General features: G+C 34.6%; 3 protein-coding genes across 3 annotated transcripts; 1 reads left to right on the top strand and 2 right to left on the bottom strand.

Annotated features, from left to right (window-relative positions):
- Window positions 1-2,812: 2,812 nt before the first annotated feature.
- Window positions 2,813-4,623, bottom strand: LOC118755103 (BTB/POZ domain-containing protein KCTD5-like). Its single transcript, XM_036489949.1, has 5 exons — window positions 4,185-4,623; window positions 3,798-4,069; window positions 3,215-3,400; window positions 3,082-3,147; window positions 2,813-3,011 (listed from the first exon to the last, which is right to left on the bottom strand). Exons 2-5 carry the CDS (start codon window positions 3,978-3,980, stop codon window positions 2,817-2,819), a joined length of 630 nt encoding a protein of 209 aa, XP_036345842.1. The 5' UTR covers window positions 3,981-4,069; window positions 4,185-4,623; the 3' UTR covers window positions 2,813-2,816.
- A 3,186-nt stretch (window positions 4,624-7,809) lies between these two features.
- LOC118755105 (acyl-CoA-binding protein-like) lies at window positions 7,810-9,107 on the top strand (the record flags this gene model as incomplete). Its single annotated transcript, XM_036489951.1, is given in 4 exon segments — window positions 7,810-7,889; window positions 7,994-8,045; window positions 8,123-8,237; window positions 8,689-9,107. Coding segments are annotated over 3 exon segments (273 nt in total). The 3' UTR covers window positions 8,832-9,107.
- A 475-nt stretch (window positions 9,108-9,582) lies between these two features.
- LOC118755104 (rabenosyn-5-like) lies at window positions 9,583-12,044 on the bottom strand. The gene is made up of 4 exons (XM_036489950.1): window positions 11,295-12,044; window positions 11,079-11,226; window positions 10,246-10,883; window positions 9,583-10,183 (listed from the first exon to the last, which is right to left on the bottom strand). Exons 1-4 carry the CDS (start codon window positions 11,832-11,834, stop codon window positions 9,938-9,940), a joined length of 1,572 nt encoding a protein of 523 aa, XP_036345843.1. The 5' UTR covers window positions 11,835-12,044; the 3' UTR covers window positions 9,583-9,937.
- Window positions 12,045-12,551: the final 507 nt, after the last annotated feature.

The raw sequence follows: 12,551 nt of genomic DNA, 5'->3' as shown, positions 1-12,551 counted from the left end.
CAATCCAGACAACTTTTTTAATGTGGTTTTATTCCCCTCAGAGTATTAATGAAATCACATGATTTTATTTTTAGGGGGGGAGGTCATTTCCCAGCTATTTTCTGTTAATTTCTTCTTCATTAATGGGATTCGTGCCTTCAGGTAATTTAGTGAGATCTTTTTTACCTATCTGTAAATGCATTTAAAGTAACAAAGTTAATATTTTTCTATTGAGCAGTGCTATGTTTCAAGTATGTATGCAATAAAATTTGAGCATTTAAATATTTCCTAGCCAAGGAGAAATGCATAAAAAATCATTTATATGCATACATACATACATGTTTGTAATAAGTAGATTCAACTCAATTTCTATAGCCGAAATCTTTTTTTTCGTTATTCTTTTCTTTCGCTTCAAATTTTTAAAGGTTGTGCAAATTGCATGAAAATGGTTTATTTTATGGGTGTCCCCTCAAAATGTAATAATAATACCTCAACTACCACGAAAACTCTAAAACATTTGTTGAACTGAAATTCATTAAAGATTTTTGTATGTATAAATGAAAAGAATATTAAAAATGGCGGCCGCTGTGGTGTAGTGGTTAGCAGTGTGCGCTACCACACCGCCGGGCCTGGATTCATGCCAAGGGTCAAAGCAACACCGCAAAAAAATATAGAAAAAAGGTTTTTGTTAACAGCGGTCGCCCCTCGGCAGGCATTGGCAAACCTCCGATCGTGTGTAAGCGCCAATCCATTATTATTATTATATTAAAAATGTACTCTACTTGTTTCATATTGATCACTATATCTCACTACATATTTATGGATATAGGAGTTCTTATTATGCATTTGCCTACTGGACATATCCTTTATCAGTATCAAGCTGTAATCTAGCGTTAGAATATAAAAAGCAGCGGGTATAGTAAACGCTAACACACGCACACACTTAAACAAAAGCAGTATTACACACACACTATCGCACAATTAAATGTTCCACAATATAAAGTACACTATACAAATATTAAATGTATGTACGTATGTATGTATATACACTATAAAATAATTTATATTCTATGCGAACTGTCTTCAAATGATTCTTACTTCTTTAATGTTGTCTCAAAATGAACATTTTAAATAATTTTCAATTGTATATACAAATTTTATTCAAGATGCACTTAAACAGCAGCTTCAGCACACTTGAGCAAAAAAGAGATTTATTTTCTACTTTTTAGTTTTGAAACAACTTCAGAGCGTGGAAAATGAATATACACCCAAGCTTAAAATTTGCTTAATTTCATATTAGCTTAAAGAACACACTTATGTTAAATATTTCGCTCCTTTTCGAAATACATGCTTGTTGTCTAAGAAGCGTACATACATATTTATATAGCTGTATGGTCGAGTATTAGAAACTCTTATATATTTTTCTTTTCAAACCCTCTCAGTAATGAACATGTTATTTTATTATTATACTTATTAATTCGATATAGAAAATAATGTTATATTGTGGCTTCTTTTATAAATTTTAGGTTAGATAAACTTGTATGCCACAATTTGGGCGTTCGTCTGGGTTTAATTGTGCGTTCTATGTTCTCTACAGTTAATCGCGATAAATTCTTTATAAATTCTCTTATTTTGTTATATTACTTGTGCATCAACCCAATATTTAGAGGATGCGGCGAAAGAGCTGAACCGAAGTGTCGTGACCACTACATTTTAGAAGAGATTGAAGTCGACTATATCAAAATGGGCGATTTTTCAAAAGCTTCTATAAAGAGTATCTTCGCATAGTTTTCTAATGCTACATCTTTTTTTTTTGCATTTCTGTGCATATCTTATTGAGAGTGATGCATTTCAGAATTCTTTACAATAATTACGTATTTTTCATGCGACTAAAAAAATTTCTGCCTTGTGTCCATCAAATACAGAAACTATTTTTCTACAGGGAATTAAGTGATTTCAAGTGGTAAGTAAAAAAGGAAACATATATTTTTTATCCGAGTCGCCTTTATGATCAAGTCAGTTTCCCTCAATTATTGCATCGAAATTTGCAGTTAAGGGTAAAGAGATTTGATTGATTGTGGTTGTGACAAAATTTCACATGTTACTATCCTACTTATAAAATATGAAAATCCCACCGTCGCATGAGAAGTCTAAAATGCGCCCTTTTCCCAATTTTATATCTGAACTCACACTCTCACCGATGCATTCGGTGGGGAACTAATTTTGGTGGCATTATTCATATGTATATGTACATACGCATGTTTGTATTAAAGGTTTTTATGTATTTCTTTTTTTCTAATGGGTTTATATGGGTTCAGTCCACTTATTTAGAACATCAAAAGCAATGATTGCAACGGACTGCCAAGGCTAAATTTTTTGTGGTATCTGCCAAATTGCTTAACCATATAAATACATATATTATTAATAGTGTTTTAAGCGTTTAGGGTTTTGTTTCGCAAAATATTTCAATTCGAAATTAACAACAAATTACAAGATATTTATCGAATAATTGCATATGTCACAACAAAAGATTCAGTTAATTGTTTGCAAGTGGAATTAGTTTTAAAAACAATTTATGTACGCTTCTACGCGTAAATAATTTGCAAGTATAGCAACTGCAAATACAAATTCTGAGGATTTTTGAAATATGCGATTGTTGGTGCCTACTTCTGGCAAGGTTAGCTTCTTACTAAATATATATATATATATTTTTGTTGATAATTAAAAAATATTTATATTGCTTCAACTATCAAATATCACGCAAATAATATGCATATAAAATTTTCAATTTTAATTTTATCGTGTATATATTAGTACTAATTAAAACGCACGAATTCTTACATTCGAGAGCCTTTCTGCTGTAGCACCTTAGCGCGATCGTTTAATTCCAGTTCACGGCCCGACGATGAACCGCATTCTTTTGATACTACGCATAAGAATTCGTTATTTTCGAATGGTCCATAATTTGTATACTGCATGCCAACGCTAATTAATTGTTCAAAATGCCAACCATCTGATAAAGTTGAGATCATCTGTGTTTGTGCAAATATATAATTCCATTAGTTAAAATTTTAATTAGTAATGCATAAATGTCGAAATTACTTGTGTTAACTCCTGTTCTCGACACTGCAACACACGATATACACGTTTTTTATCAGCATGTGGTCGCTAAAATAATGAGAGAAAAACAATTATATTTCTGTCGTGTAGTGTTATATGAATATGTAAAGCCCACCTGATCTCTATGATTTATACATTCCTTCAGTAGTGTTATCAGCTGTGTCACATTGTAGAATTCAGCTTCTTCTAGAACTCCTTCCTCGGAAACGCCATCTAAAACCAATTTACCATGCCGCAAATAGTTCAGCACTGGCGCAAAATATTTTGGGTCTCTATCAATCAGGTAGGCGCCTGTTTCGTCCTACAATTGCATGGTGTGTATAAATGGTTAATTTATTTACTGTGAAAACTTTTGCAATTCGCGTGCATAAGTATATTGAACGAATACCAAAAAAGATAAAATATTTGAGCTTATTTGGTTTGACTTTGAACTACTTAAATTTTAAATTGGGGCGCTTTACTGTTTATGTATGCAGCTGTCTACCTTGCCACCCTCAATCATGTCTACCTCAGAACAATAACCTACATACTAGGTGCATACACACATTTGTATTTATGCACATTTATAGGAAAATATTTGTGTGCAACTTAATGATTATGCACACAAAAACAAGTCAGTGTAATCTGGTGAACTATCATGATTTGCTAAATACTGCAGCCGCAATTGTTGGCATAACTATTTCAATCCATTTTCTTACCCGATCAGATATTAAATCACAATCCTCTTGTATAAGACGTGACAGAAACGAATTTGGGTCACGGGAGAGCGTGGTCTTTGTTGTTAGAAAGTATGTGCCACCCACATTAAGCTTCACCCACTGGTCTGTGCCCTGCTTTTTCAGCATTGGACTTTTTCGTGAATTTATATTTATTGTTGTCATAACTATATCACTCTGAGCGGTCCGCAACAGAATTATAGTGTTATGCTTTATTAACCTCACTTTCAACGATACTTTATTGGAAAGAATATCTGTAAAGAAATGAGACCACAATTAGTAAATATAAAAGGCTCCGAGCAAAAAACTTCAAGGATTCCACGTGTATGTTTGTTCACCTGGAGTTCGCAGTACAGAGTATGTACGTACCTTGGAGGATTGGTTCGTTACTGCACAATTGGTTGCAATGTAAATGCAAGAATTTCTGATGCAGCAAAGGCAATAAGTAAATGTTAACGTTCAGCAGGTATGGAATGTTTTCTATTTCTCTACAAAGAGCCTTATTACCCGAACAAAGATGCAATTGACGGGCGTTCTCAACTGCAATTTTATTACTCTGTTAATTGATTCAAAAACAATTATCATCCAAACCCTCTTAAGAATGGTTTGTTTTATGTCTGACAGAGTATATATGTATTTCCTTTATCTGTAAAAGTTTTCAGAATCAATTCCGCCACCGATTATTTTATTTCCCTTTTTATTTGTTAAAAACACACATTAAATTCTTTTCACTACTCGCTCTTTATTTTATTTGCTAAATTCTTTTCACTCACTTCTATTTCTTCTAATTAGGGATGAAACGATACGAGTATATACAAGTACATATGCGATACTTTTCGTTCGATACCAAAATTTCGATAATTGCTTTTGAACCAAGTACAGAGTAGGTATCGAAAAACAAATACTTGTATCGAAACACGATACTAAGCCAAATTTGGCTTCGCCAATTTTTCCTCCACTGCTATTCTTAAGCGCATTGTTCTTCATGTCTGCTTAATTTCCAGCAAAATCCGCGAGAAGGCGACAAATTCGATATATGTTATGCAAAGAATATACGCTCCAATTGCTTCACCAAAGTCGATATAATGCAGACCAACTGTTCGTGTGGAAGAGTAAAGGCCTGTATGCAGTTCTCAAGAAAAGCTAAAATTCCATACAAAATGACGTACAAGAAATGGCTAAGAAATTTTCTTAAGTCAAATTTCCTTCAGGCAGTACGCAGTTCTTAAGAAATTTGCTACGCTTTTTAGTACGGTTTTCTAAAGTTTTTTGTGAAAAAAGAGCACAAGGAAACCCACTTTTGCAACAGAAATATATGCCCGTTCCATTATTTCTTGAGGAAAGAGTGAGAGCGAGGCAACAGGCTGTTTAGTATCAAAAATGTCAAAATTCCTTGGACACACACACACGAAATAATGTCAAATTTTTCTTTACAGATTTCTTGAGATCTGCATACCAGCCTTAAACTGGATGAATGCTTAGTACAGACGTTTCAACACGATGTTAAACTCAATGCGTAACTCTATTAGACCCCGTTCACGGAACAGGCGCTTAACGGGTTATGTGGACAGGGTCTTATTCTTCGCGCTGAAAAGACTAGCGGAAAATACTAAAGGCAAGAAGTCTAGCTCTGTTATTTTAAGAAAAGAAAAACACAGTTGATTTAAAAAAAAAAACTTCTTATGCATGGATCACACGATCTGTACATTTGTACAAATTTGTGATATTTGACAGTTATAGAGTGTGGTTATTTGGAAGTTTTTTTGTTGAGCTAAACTCATTCTCTATCAAACCAGATATTCGTTAACTTATGACTTAAATAATTAAATTTAACTTGTTTAGGTCTCACACCCGATTTACATGATTCAAGTACTTGAAAGCAATTCTCGCTCATTCTCTTTTATGTTTTCTATTTTCTTTTACACGTTTCAATTCTGTTGAATTCAAGTTTTTGGTTCTTTAAATGGGAAGCAACGAAAATGCCAAAAGCAAAGCAAGAAAGTTGAAACGACTTGACGGTACAGACGCATGTGTACTCGTCCCATTTCTTCTCACCCCGTCTCTTCCACATGCGAGCAGAATTGAATTCAATACTTGAACTGTGTAAAAGCAGTCATACGGAATACCTCCATAGCCAAAACTTTGATATGAGTAGGTATCGATACTATAGATCCGATATTTTTTAGATATCGATACAGTGGCCCGTAGTCATAGTCAAAATAAAGTCGACTTTAAAGTTAGTTGCAGCTTTTTGACATAATTTTCAATGGGATATCTGTCAAAAAAGCTGCAACTAACTTTAAAGTCGACTTTATTTTGACTATGACTACGGGCCTTTATTTCGCTATTACTTCCCATGAACCAACTAACAAGATCACGCAATCGGAAAAGAATGAAAAAAGTAAATTTCTGAGCGTTTTTGACATCTGCCTAAAAATGAAAACAAAACAAATATAAAAAGTGAAACTTGATGACAATTAGCAAAAAAAGTTCATAAAATATGGTTTTAATGATTGAGAGTGTTTTACAATCGCATATTATCGGCACCGGCCGATTTTTCAATGCCAACGTTCTGACCACAAATGTGCACCCACTTTTCACGCAAATTTACGCCTCTTGGCAAATCAAACAGACGCACAAACTTGTTCCAATCACGAAGCACTTCATATTATATCATAAATTTGTAATAAATCAAAATTTCTAATTAAAACCGCTGCAGAAAACACATAAAATCGCTAAAATATCACTACGAAGAGGTAGAAGACGATGTAAACAGAACCAAAAAACATCAAAAAACGCTACGAAAACTTTTTTCTGAAAATCGATTACAAATACAACGATGGCGGATTACGTGATCTGTAGTCGTTGGTTCATGATTACTTCCAAGTAAAGGTATCGATACTTGCATGGTATCGTTTCATCCCTACTTCTAATACTTTTGTTACTCAGAAAATGCAACCCTGCAGTCGGTTGTTCGCCCATACTCTGGCATCACCATTTTCGCTGTTTCTTATGCACATTCTTCGTTGGTTTAGCTGTTTAACTCACCCTGCACTTCCGGTAGTGCATACCAATGACTTCCGGTAGTGAATACCAGTGATTTCGTTTTTGGCCAAGGCGCATCAATTACAGGTGATAGCGATAGAAGCTATGCTTCTTCTTATGAGCACGCTTGTGTCAAATTATCGTCCGTTTTGCTTTATTTACTTATGAACTTATACATACATATATACGTATATATATACCCTGCAAACAAATTTTCCCGAAATCTTTAAGAGTGTCGGAAATCTGTTACGATTCTTTTAGAAATCTGTAAAGAAAAACATATGAAGCAGTTGACAAGAACTAGTAAAGAAATTTCTGTACCATTTCTTAAAGAAAATTCTTAAAAAATTGTGAAACCTTTCAGAATTCTATGAAATCCTGGTATGCAGGGTATACATATACATACGAATATGAATAGATAAAGAAGATGTTGATGACACAAGGAGTTCATACCAACGGTAAATGTTGTTTTTGTACGATTGCTACAACCTGTAGTTGTTGAATCATGGTTTTTGGCTTTCATCCGTCGTCTGAGTTCATCAAGTTCATTCGGATAGGCGCCATATATTTTACTCGCTCTAACGTATCGCAGGGTTGCAAAAGAAACCCCGATATCTTTCAGTTTACCCCAAATCAAAATAGATTGTTATCGATTGTTTAGAAGGTTTTCGTTTTTACTCCATAAATTCTGCGAAATTGATCTTATTTAAAAGTAATCTTAAAAAAATTACGTATGTGTATTTTTACATATTTGTTTAAGATTTCGTCCTTTGCTGGAAATGTGTACTGTGTATATTCCTATTAGAGTTTCTATCGATCACTTCTTATCAGCTTGAGATTTTCGCCAATTCAATATATCTGTAAATTTATTTTATTAATGAATTAAAACGAATTTCTTTACTGTTAATATTACATTTTAGAGTTAAAAAGTACGAAATGACATTATTAGTTCGTTCCTTGACGACACAATCTGGCTACATTTCCTATTCTACACCCGCCGAATTTCACTTATCAATTATTAATCGAACGGTAAGCACGTAGAGGGTAAAGGTTTTTGTTTTTTACACACATATAATTAAAAAATTTAATGGATCTTTGCTAAATCGAGATTATCTAAATCGAATATATTTCAGTATTTCTACAGTGCTCAGCGAAAGAAAATCAATAAAAATGGTCAGCCAAGAGGTAAATTTTCACTTGCAAACAGGGTGCGGCCACCAATCCTATAAGGGATTATTTGACCTTTGTCTTTTATTTTACAGGATTTTGATAAAGCCGCCGAGAATGTTAAGAACTTAACTTCTACTCCATCCGATAATGATTTATTGGAATTATACAGTTTGTACAAACAGGCGACAGTAGGAGATATCAACACCGGTGAGACAGCAATAAATACCTAATTACATACGTATTTCACTTATCAAGACAAGTTTATGACTTTAATTCGATTGTGATTAGGCTACATATATGAATCCATCAAGCAATCATATAACTGTTGATTTGTATGTATGTTGGAATTATTATTTAGTAGTTCTAAATTATTTGAAGTTCCCGGGGTTTTGGTAACTCCAGTGTGCAACCTTCAGAATGAATTACCTATTACAATTGGAATACATATAAATTGACGAATAACTAATAATTATTAAATTGGGGGAATAACCTTACATTGTATAGACCGCCGTGTCCCGACAATGGATCTTAGGTCTAAAAAAAGTTCTGAATTAGAACTAAATATGACGTGGCTCGAGTTGTTTTTTGCACTATGAAATATCACCTATGAACTATTAGGTAAAATATTTTTAATTTGCATTCATACCTTTTATTGCAGATAAACCCGGCTTCTTGGACTTCAAAGGCAAAGCAAAATGGGAAGCCTGGAACAATCGTAAAGGTACATCGAAGGATGACGCTATGAACTCTTATGTGGAGAAAGTCAACGCTTTGGTTCAGACCCATGGATTGAAAGCTTAAAAATTATAATTATACATCTGAAATTACGAACCAAAAGAAATGCTATTGAATACCAGTTTAATCATTTACCATTAGATATTCCATTTTCTATAATTGGTATTGAATTTTGAAAATAATCAAACTAATAAGAAAACCACCGTCTGTTTCCGAACGCACGTTTTAATGCACAATTTTCTATCTTTTATTAACATAAAAATAGTCAGCTTTATAAACTTTTTGTATTTTTGAGTGTTATTAAAATATAGACATAACTTAAAACACACTTGTGTAAAATTACTCAAAATATATTTCGAAACAGGAAGGGGAATGTATGAATATCAACATGTCAAGGGGGGTGGATTGTTGGTTTCGAAATCATTTTTATAATAAAATACATTCATATTAGGTCTGCGGGTTCTATGTCGATTTTTTGACTATCTGGATATTCGAATATCGGCATAATCGGATCTAAAAATTAGCAAAAAAATAACAGTTGCATTAATGAAATGCTCATTATCTATTATACAACTCTATTCAGTAATTTTAATAACAATTTTACGAATCCGTTCAAATACAGTTTAGAAAATCCGGACATCCAAATGTACGGATATTAACCAGATATGTGGATAACAAAACGTTCCCACGACAGTCGGGTCTACGTAACCGGAACGACCCAGATTTATATCTGGCCAAGGACTGTCACTCCAGCAACACTTCCCAAAAAGTCTTTGGGGAATTTGTATGCTGCTACAACAACAACAACACCATAACAAAATGAACGGATATTTACCGGATATCCGGATTTTCTCCATATATACGAATATTCAAACGGATGTGCGGACAGACCCAGCCCTAGTTCATACTTTATATGTACTATGTAAATACATAAATACATCTCCGAACTGAGAATTACTGCAAATGAATCTGAGCATTATATCATGCTTTAATGCAAATAATACTTAAGAATGCGACATCGGTACATTGCTAAAAAATACAAAATATTTATATCCGACATTACGTGGCATTAAATGCCTATTGAAATTTCGGCCCATGCCGTCGTGCCTTATTCCTTATATTACAAAAAAAAAAAACTAAATGTAAAGTAAATCATCATTAGTTATTTCCAATTAAGTCAGATGATTGTTCCTTTCCCTCTCCGCGTTAACTTCTTTTGATGACCTTTGCCTTTCGTAGAATTCACGCTGCAATTCGCGTAAGTTAAGTTCTAGGGTTTCCACTACATCAAAATTCATTTCTTGACGCGCTTGCTTTATATATGCTTTTATAATATTTATTTGTTCAATGAGCGGATCTTCGCTTTGCGATATATTTACTGGCTGTGCCGACCAGTTATCCAGCGAACGCAAATCGGACTGTAAAATATAAAGTTGTTAATATTATACTAAAAACACGTCATAAATTTAAATATGTATACCCCATATGCGTAATCGCCATCATTGTTAGCTTTGTTTTGGAAGTCATTGGTGTTGTTTGCTAAAGCCTGTCGTTCATATGCTTCCATTGCTAGACGACGTTCAGTTTCGATACGTTGTTCAGCTTCCATACGCTTACGATCTTGTATTTTGCGTATTTCTTCCTCTGCAGGCAATGGTGGTATCGAAAGCATTTTATCTTTGATTAGTTGAATGCAAGATAAACGTATTGACTTTTTTAAAGCTTCTTCACGACTACCCTGCTGACAAGGTAAAGCCAATATGCGTTTACTACGCAAATCAATAGCTTCAGCCACTTGACCAATTTTGCCTCGCAATGCACTTGCATCTGCTATAGTGAATATGGACTCCCCTTCGTAAAGGCTGCTAACAATTTTCAAATACATTTCGATGTCCGGCAGCACGTCTTTCCGCAACTGTTGTACATCAGTATAAACTTGAGAAACAAGTGGATGGTATGTTCGACTTTCATGCATTTCTTGCCGGGTTTCTAAAAGCCAGAGACAATGATCGCAACAGCGTATAGCAGTTTGCTGAGGATTTGAGGAATTTGCGTTAACGGAATTTTGCAGCTGTTTTGCGGCATCACTTTGTGACATAGCCAAACTAGCGAGTTGCACTGTAATTTCCGAATAAATTCGACATGTATTAGATGTATAAGGGCCGTTTTTACAGCGACGAGTTAACTCTCATTCAGCAGTGAACTACAGGTTTTGAGTACAAAAATTGAAAGTTAACTGCAGAATTTGAGTAAGCCCACTGTGGAAACGGCACGCGTAAACGGATAAAAGATATAAAGGAACTAGTTACTTACGCGCATTTTCTATTGAAAGGAACTTTGAACAGTCATTGCACATAATACTTCCGCAGAGGCGACAGTGATGTTGTCGCCGAGCGATATGGAAATTTTTAGCACAACTGGGGCATAACTTTACAGAACTACCATCTAACCAAGTGACAATCTGCGAATATAAAAGTTTGAGCGCATATATTCTTACTCACATTTACTATTCCCAACACAACGTCTTACATTGCGTTCATGTTGCTTGCGCAGGACCGGATCAGTTGGCAAATTTGTTAATAATTTATGCAAACGTATAATCAATTTGTTTGTTTCACTAGCATAACGTTCCAGTCGAGGGTTCCTTACCGATTGATAATACTCCAAATGATTGCATTCTGCCCCAACCTCCTGGTGATCCATAAAATTGTAAACATTAGTGCGCGTCCTTGCATTGCTGAAATTTATTTTGTTATTAGCAGCGGAGGTTGCACCTGCTGCATTGCTCCCTGAACCACCGCCGCCGGTAGCGCCGCTAATCGTTGCATTTCTTTCTAAATTTCGAGAGAGGTCAAAAGCTTCGTCAATATTCCGTATTTTATTTTTAGCTTTCGAAATTATATCCTTGAAAACAGATTTAAGTGCGTCTTGTTGCTCTGCATGTGCCCTTTCGAAATGCACAGTTAAGAATTCAGCAGACTTTAGGTCTTCCCGACAAATTGGGCAAAGGAATCCTTCCAATATTTCATCGGATTCGTAATCATCTGGTTCACCGAATGGATTCGACATGTTGCTCAATTCTTATGTACTATCCTGTACAGAATTCTAGAAAATTCAATTACTATCTTGTCAATATACAAATTTTAATTCCTTTCGCAAATAAATAATTAATAAATAAAAGAGATGTGTGGGCGTTTTTTGCAACTTCACCAAGCACTCAGCTGATTTGTTTATTAATCGAAATGTTATTGATGTACAAATGCACAATATCCGAGTACTCGCCCATAATAGGGTAACAACTAGGAATGTTCATGGCACGGTAGTCGATTTTTTGAATCGATATTCCAAGATCAATATATCGAAGACATCGATACTTTACCCGCAATATCGATATTTAAGTTTAAATATATTTTTCATTTACAAAATAGTGTATGGGAAAATACTGAAGTAGGTTTAATCAGCAGCAGGAACCCTGCAAAAATCGTTGGACCATGTAGTCTATTTGTGGTAAATTGGAGTACTTATAAAAGTGTTCCTCTGTCATGCTGTAGCGGACCAACTCGTGTCTCTGCGCCAGCTTATTGTTTGTTATCCGATCACTGCTCGTGTTTTAATGAAACGTGATTGAAGTTGAGCATTTGAAAGCACATTTGCATGTCTGGCTGTAGCTGAACGTGTAGAGATGCTCGCTGTTAGTTCTTAGCTCCCAGCATGTTCGGGTTCGAATGCCGTCAGAGGCAACATGTAATTTTTAATTTTTGTCTTGGTTTTTATTAATTTCGAAAA

The sequence above is a fragment of the Rhagoletis pomonella genome, unplaced genomic scaffold (assembly GCF_013731165.1).
Source record: "Rhagoletis pomonella isolate Grant_MI unplaced genomic scaffold, Rhpom_1.0 Rhpom_scaffold_05318, whole genome shotgun sequence".
In the NCBI taxonomy this organism is placed as follows: Eukaryota; Metazoa; Arthropoda; class Insecta; order Diptera; family Tephritidae; genus Rhagoletis; species Rhagoletis pomonella.
This window is presented reverse-complemented; position numbering and strand designations above follow the sequence as displayed.

Excerpts from the sequence above, each read along its gene's own strand:
- LOC118755104 (XM_036489950.1), bottom strand. The coding sequence starts at position 11,834 with ATGTCGAATCCATTCGGTGAACCAGATGATTACGAATCCGATGAAATA. Across the intron at positions 11,227-11,294 it reads GCAAGCAACATGAACGCAAT|ATTGTCACTTGGTTAGATGG; the intron begins GTAAGACGTTGT and ends TTATATTCGCAG. Across the intron at positions 10,884-11,078 it reads CCTTTCAATAGAAAATGCGC|TGCAACTCGCTAGTTTGGCT; the intron begins GTAAGTAACTAG and ends CGGAAATTACAG.
- LOC118755103 (XM_036489949.1), bottom strand. The coding sequence starts at position 3,980 with ATGACAACAATAAATATAAATTCACGAAAAAGTCCAATGCTGAAAAAG. Across the intron at positions 3,148-3,214 it reads GTATAAATCATAGAGATCAG|CGACCACATGCTGATAAAAA; the intron begins GTGGGCTTTACA and ends TCATTATTTTAG. Across the intron at positions 3,012-3,081 it reads GAGAACAGGAGTTAACACAA|ATGATCTCAACTTTATCAGA; the intron begins GTAATTTCGACA and ends GCACAAACACAG.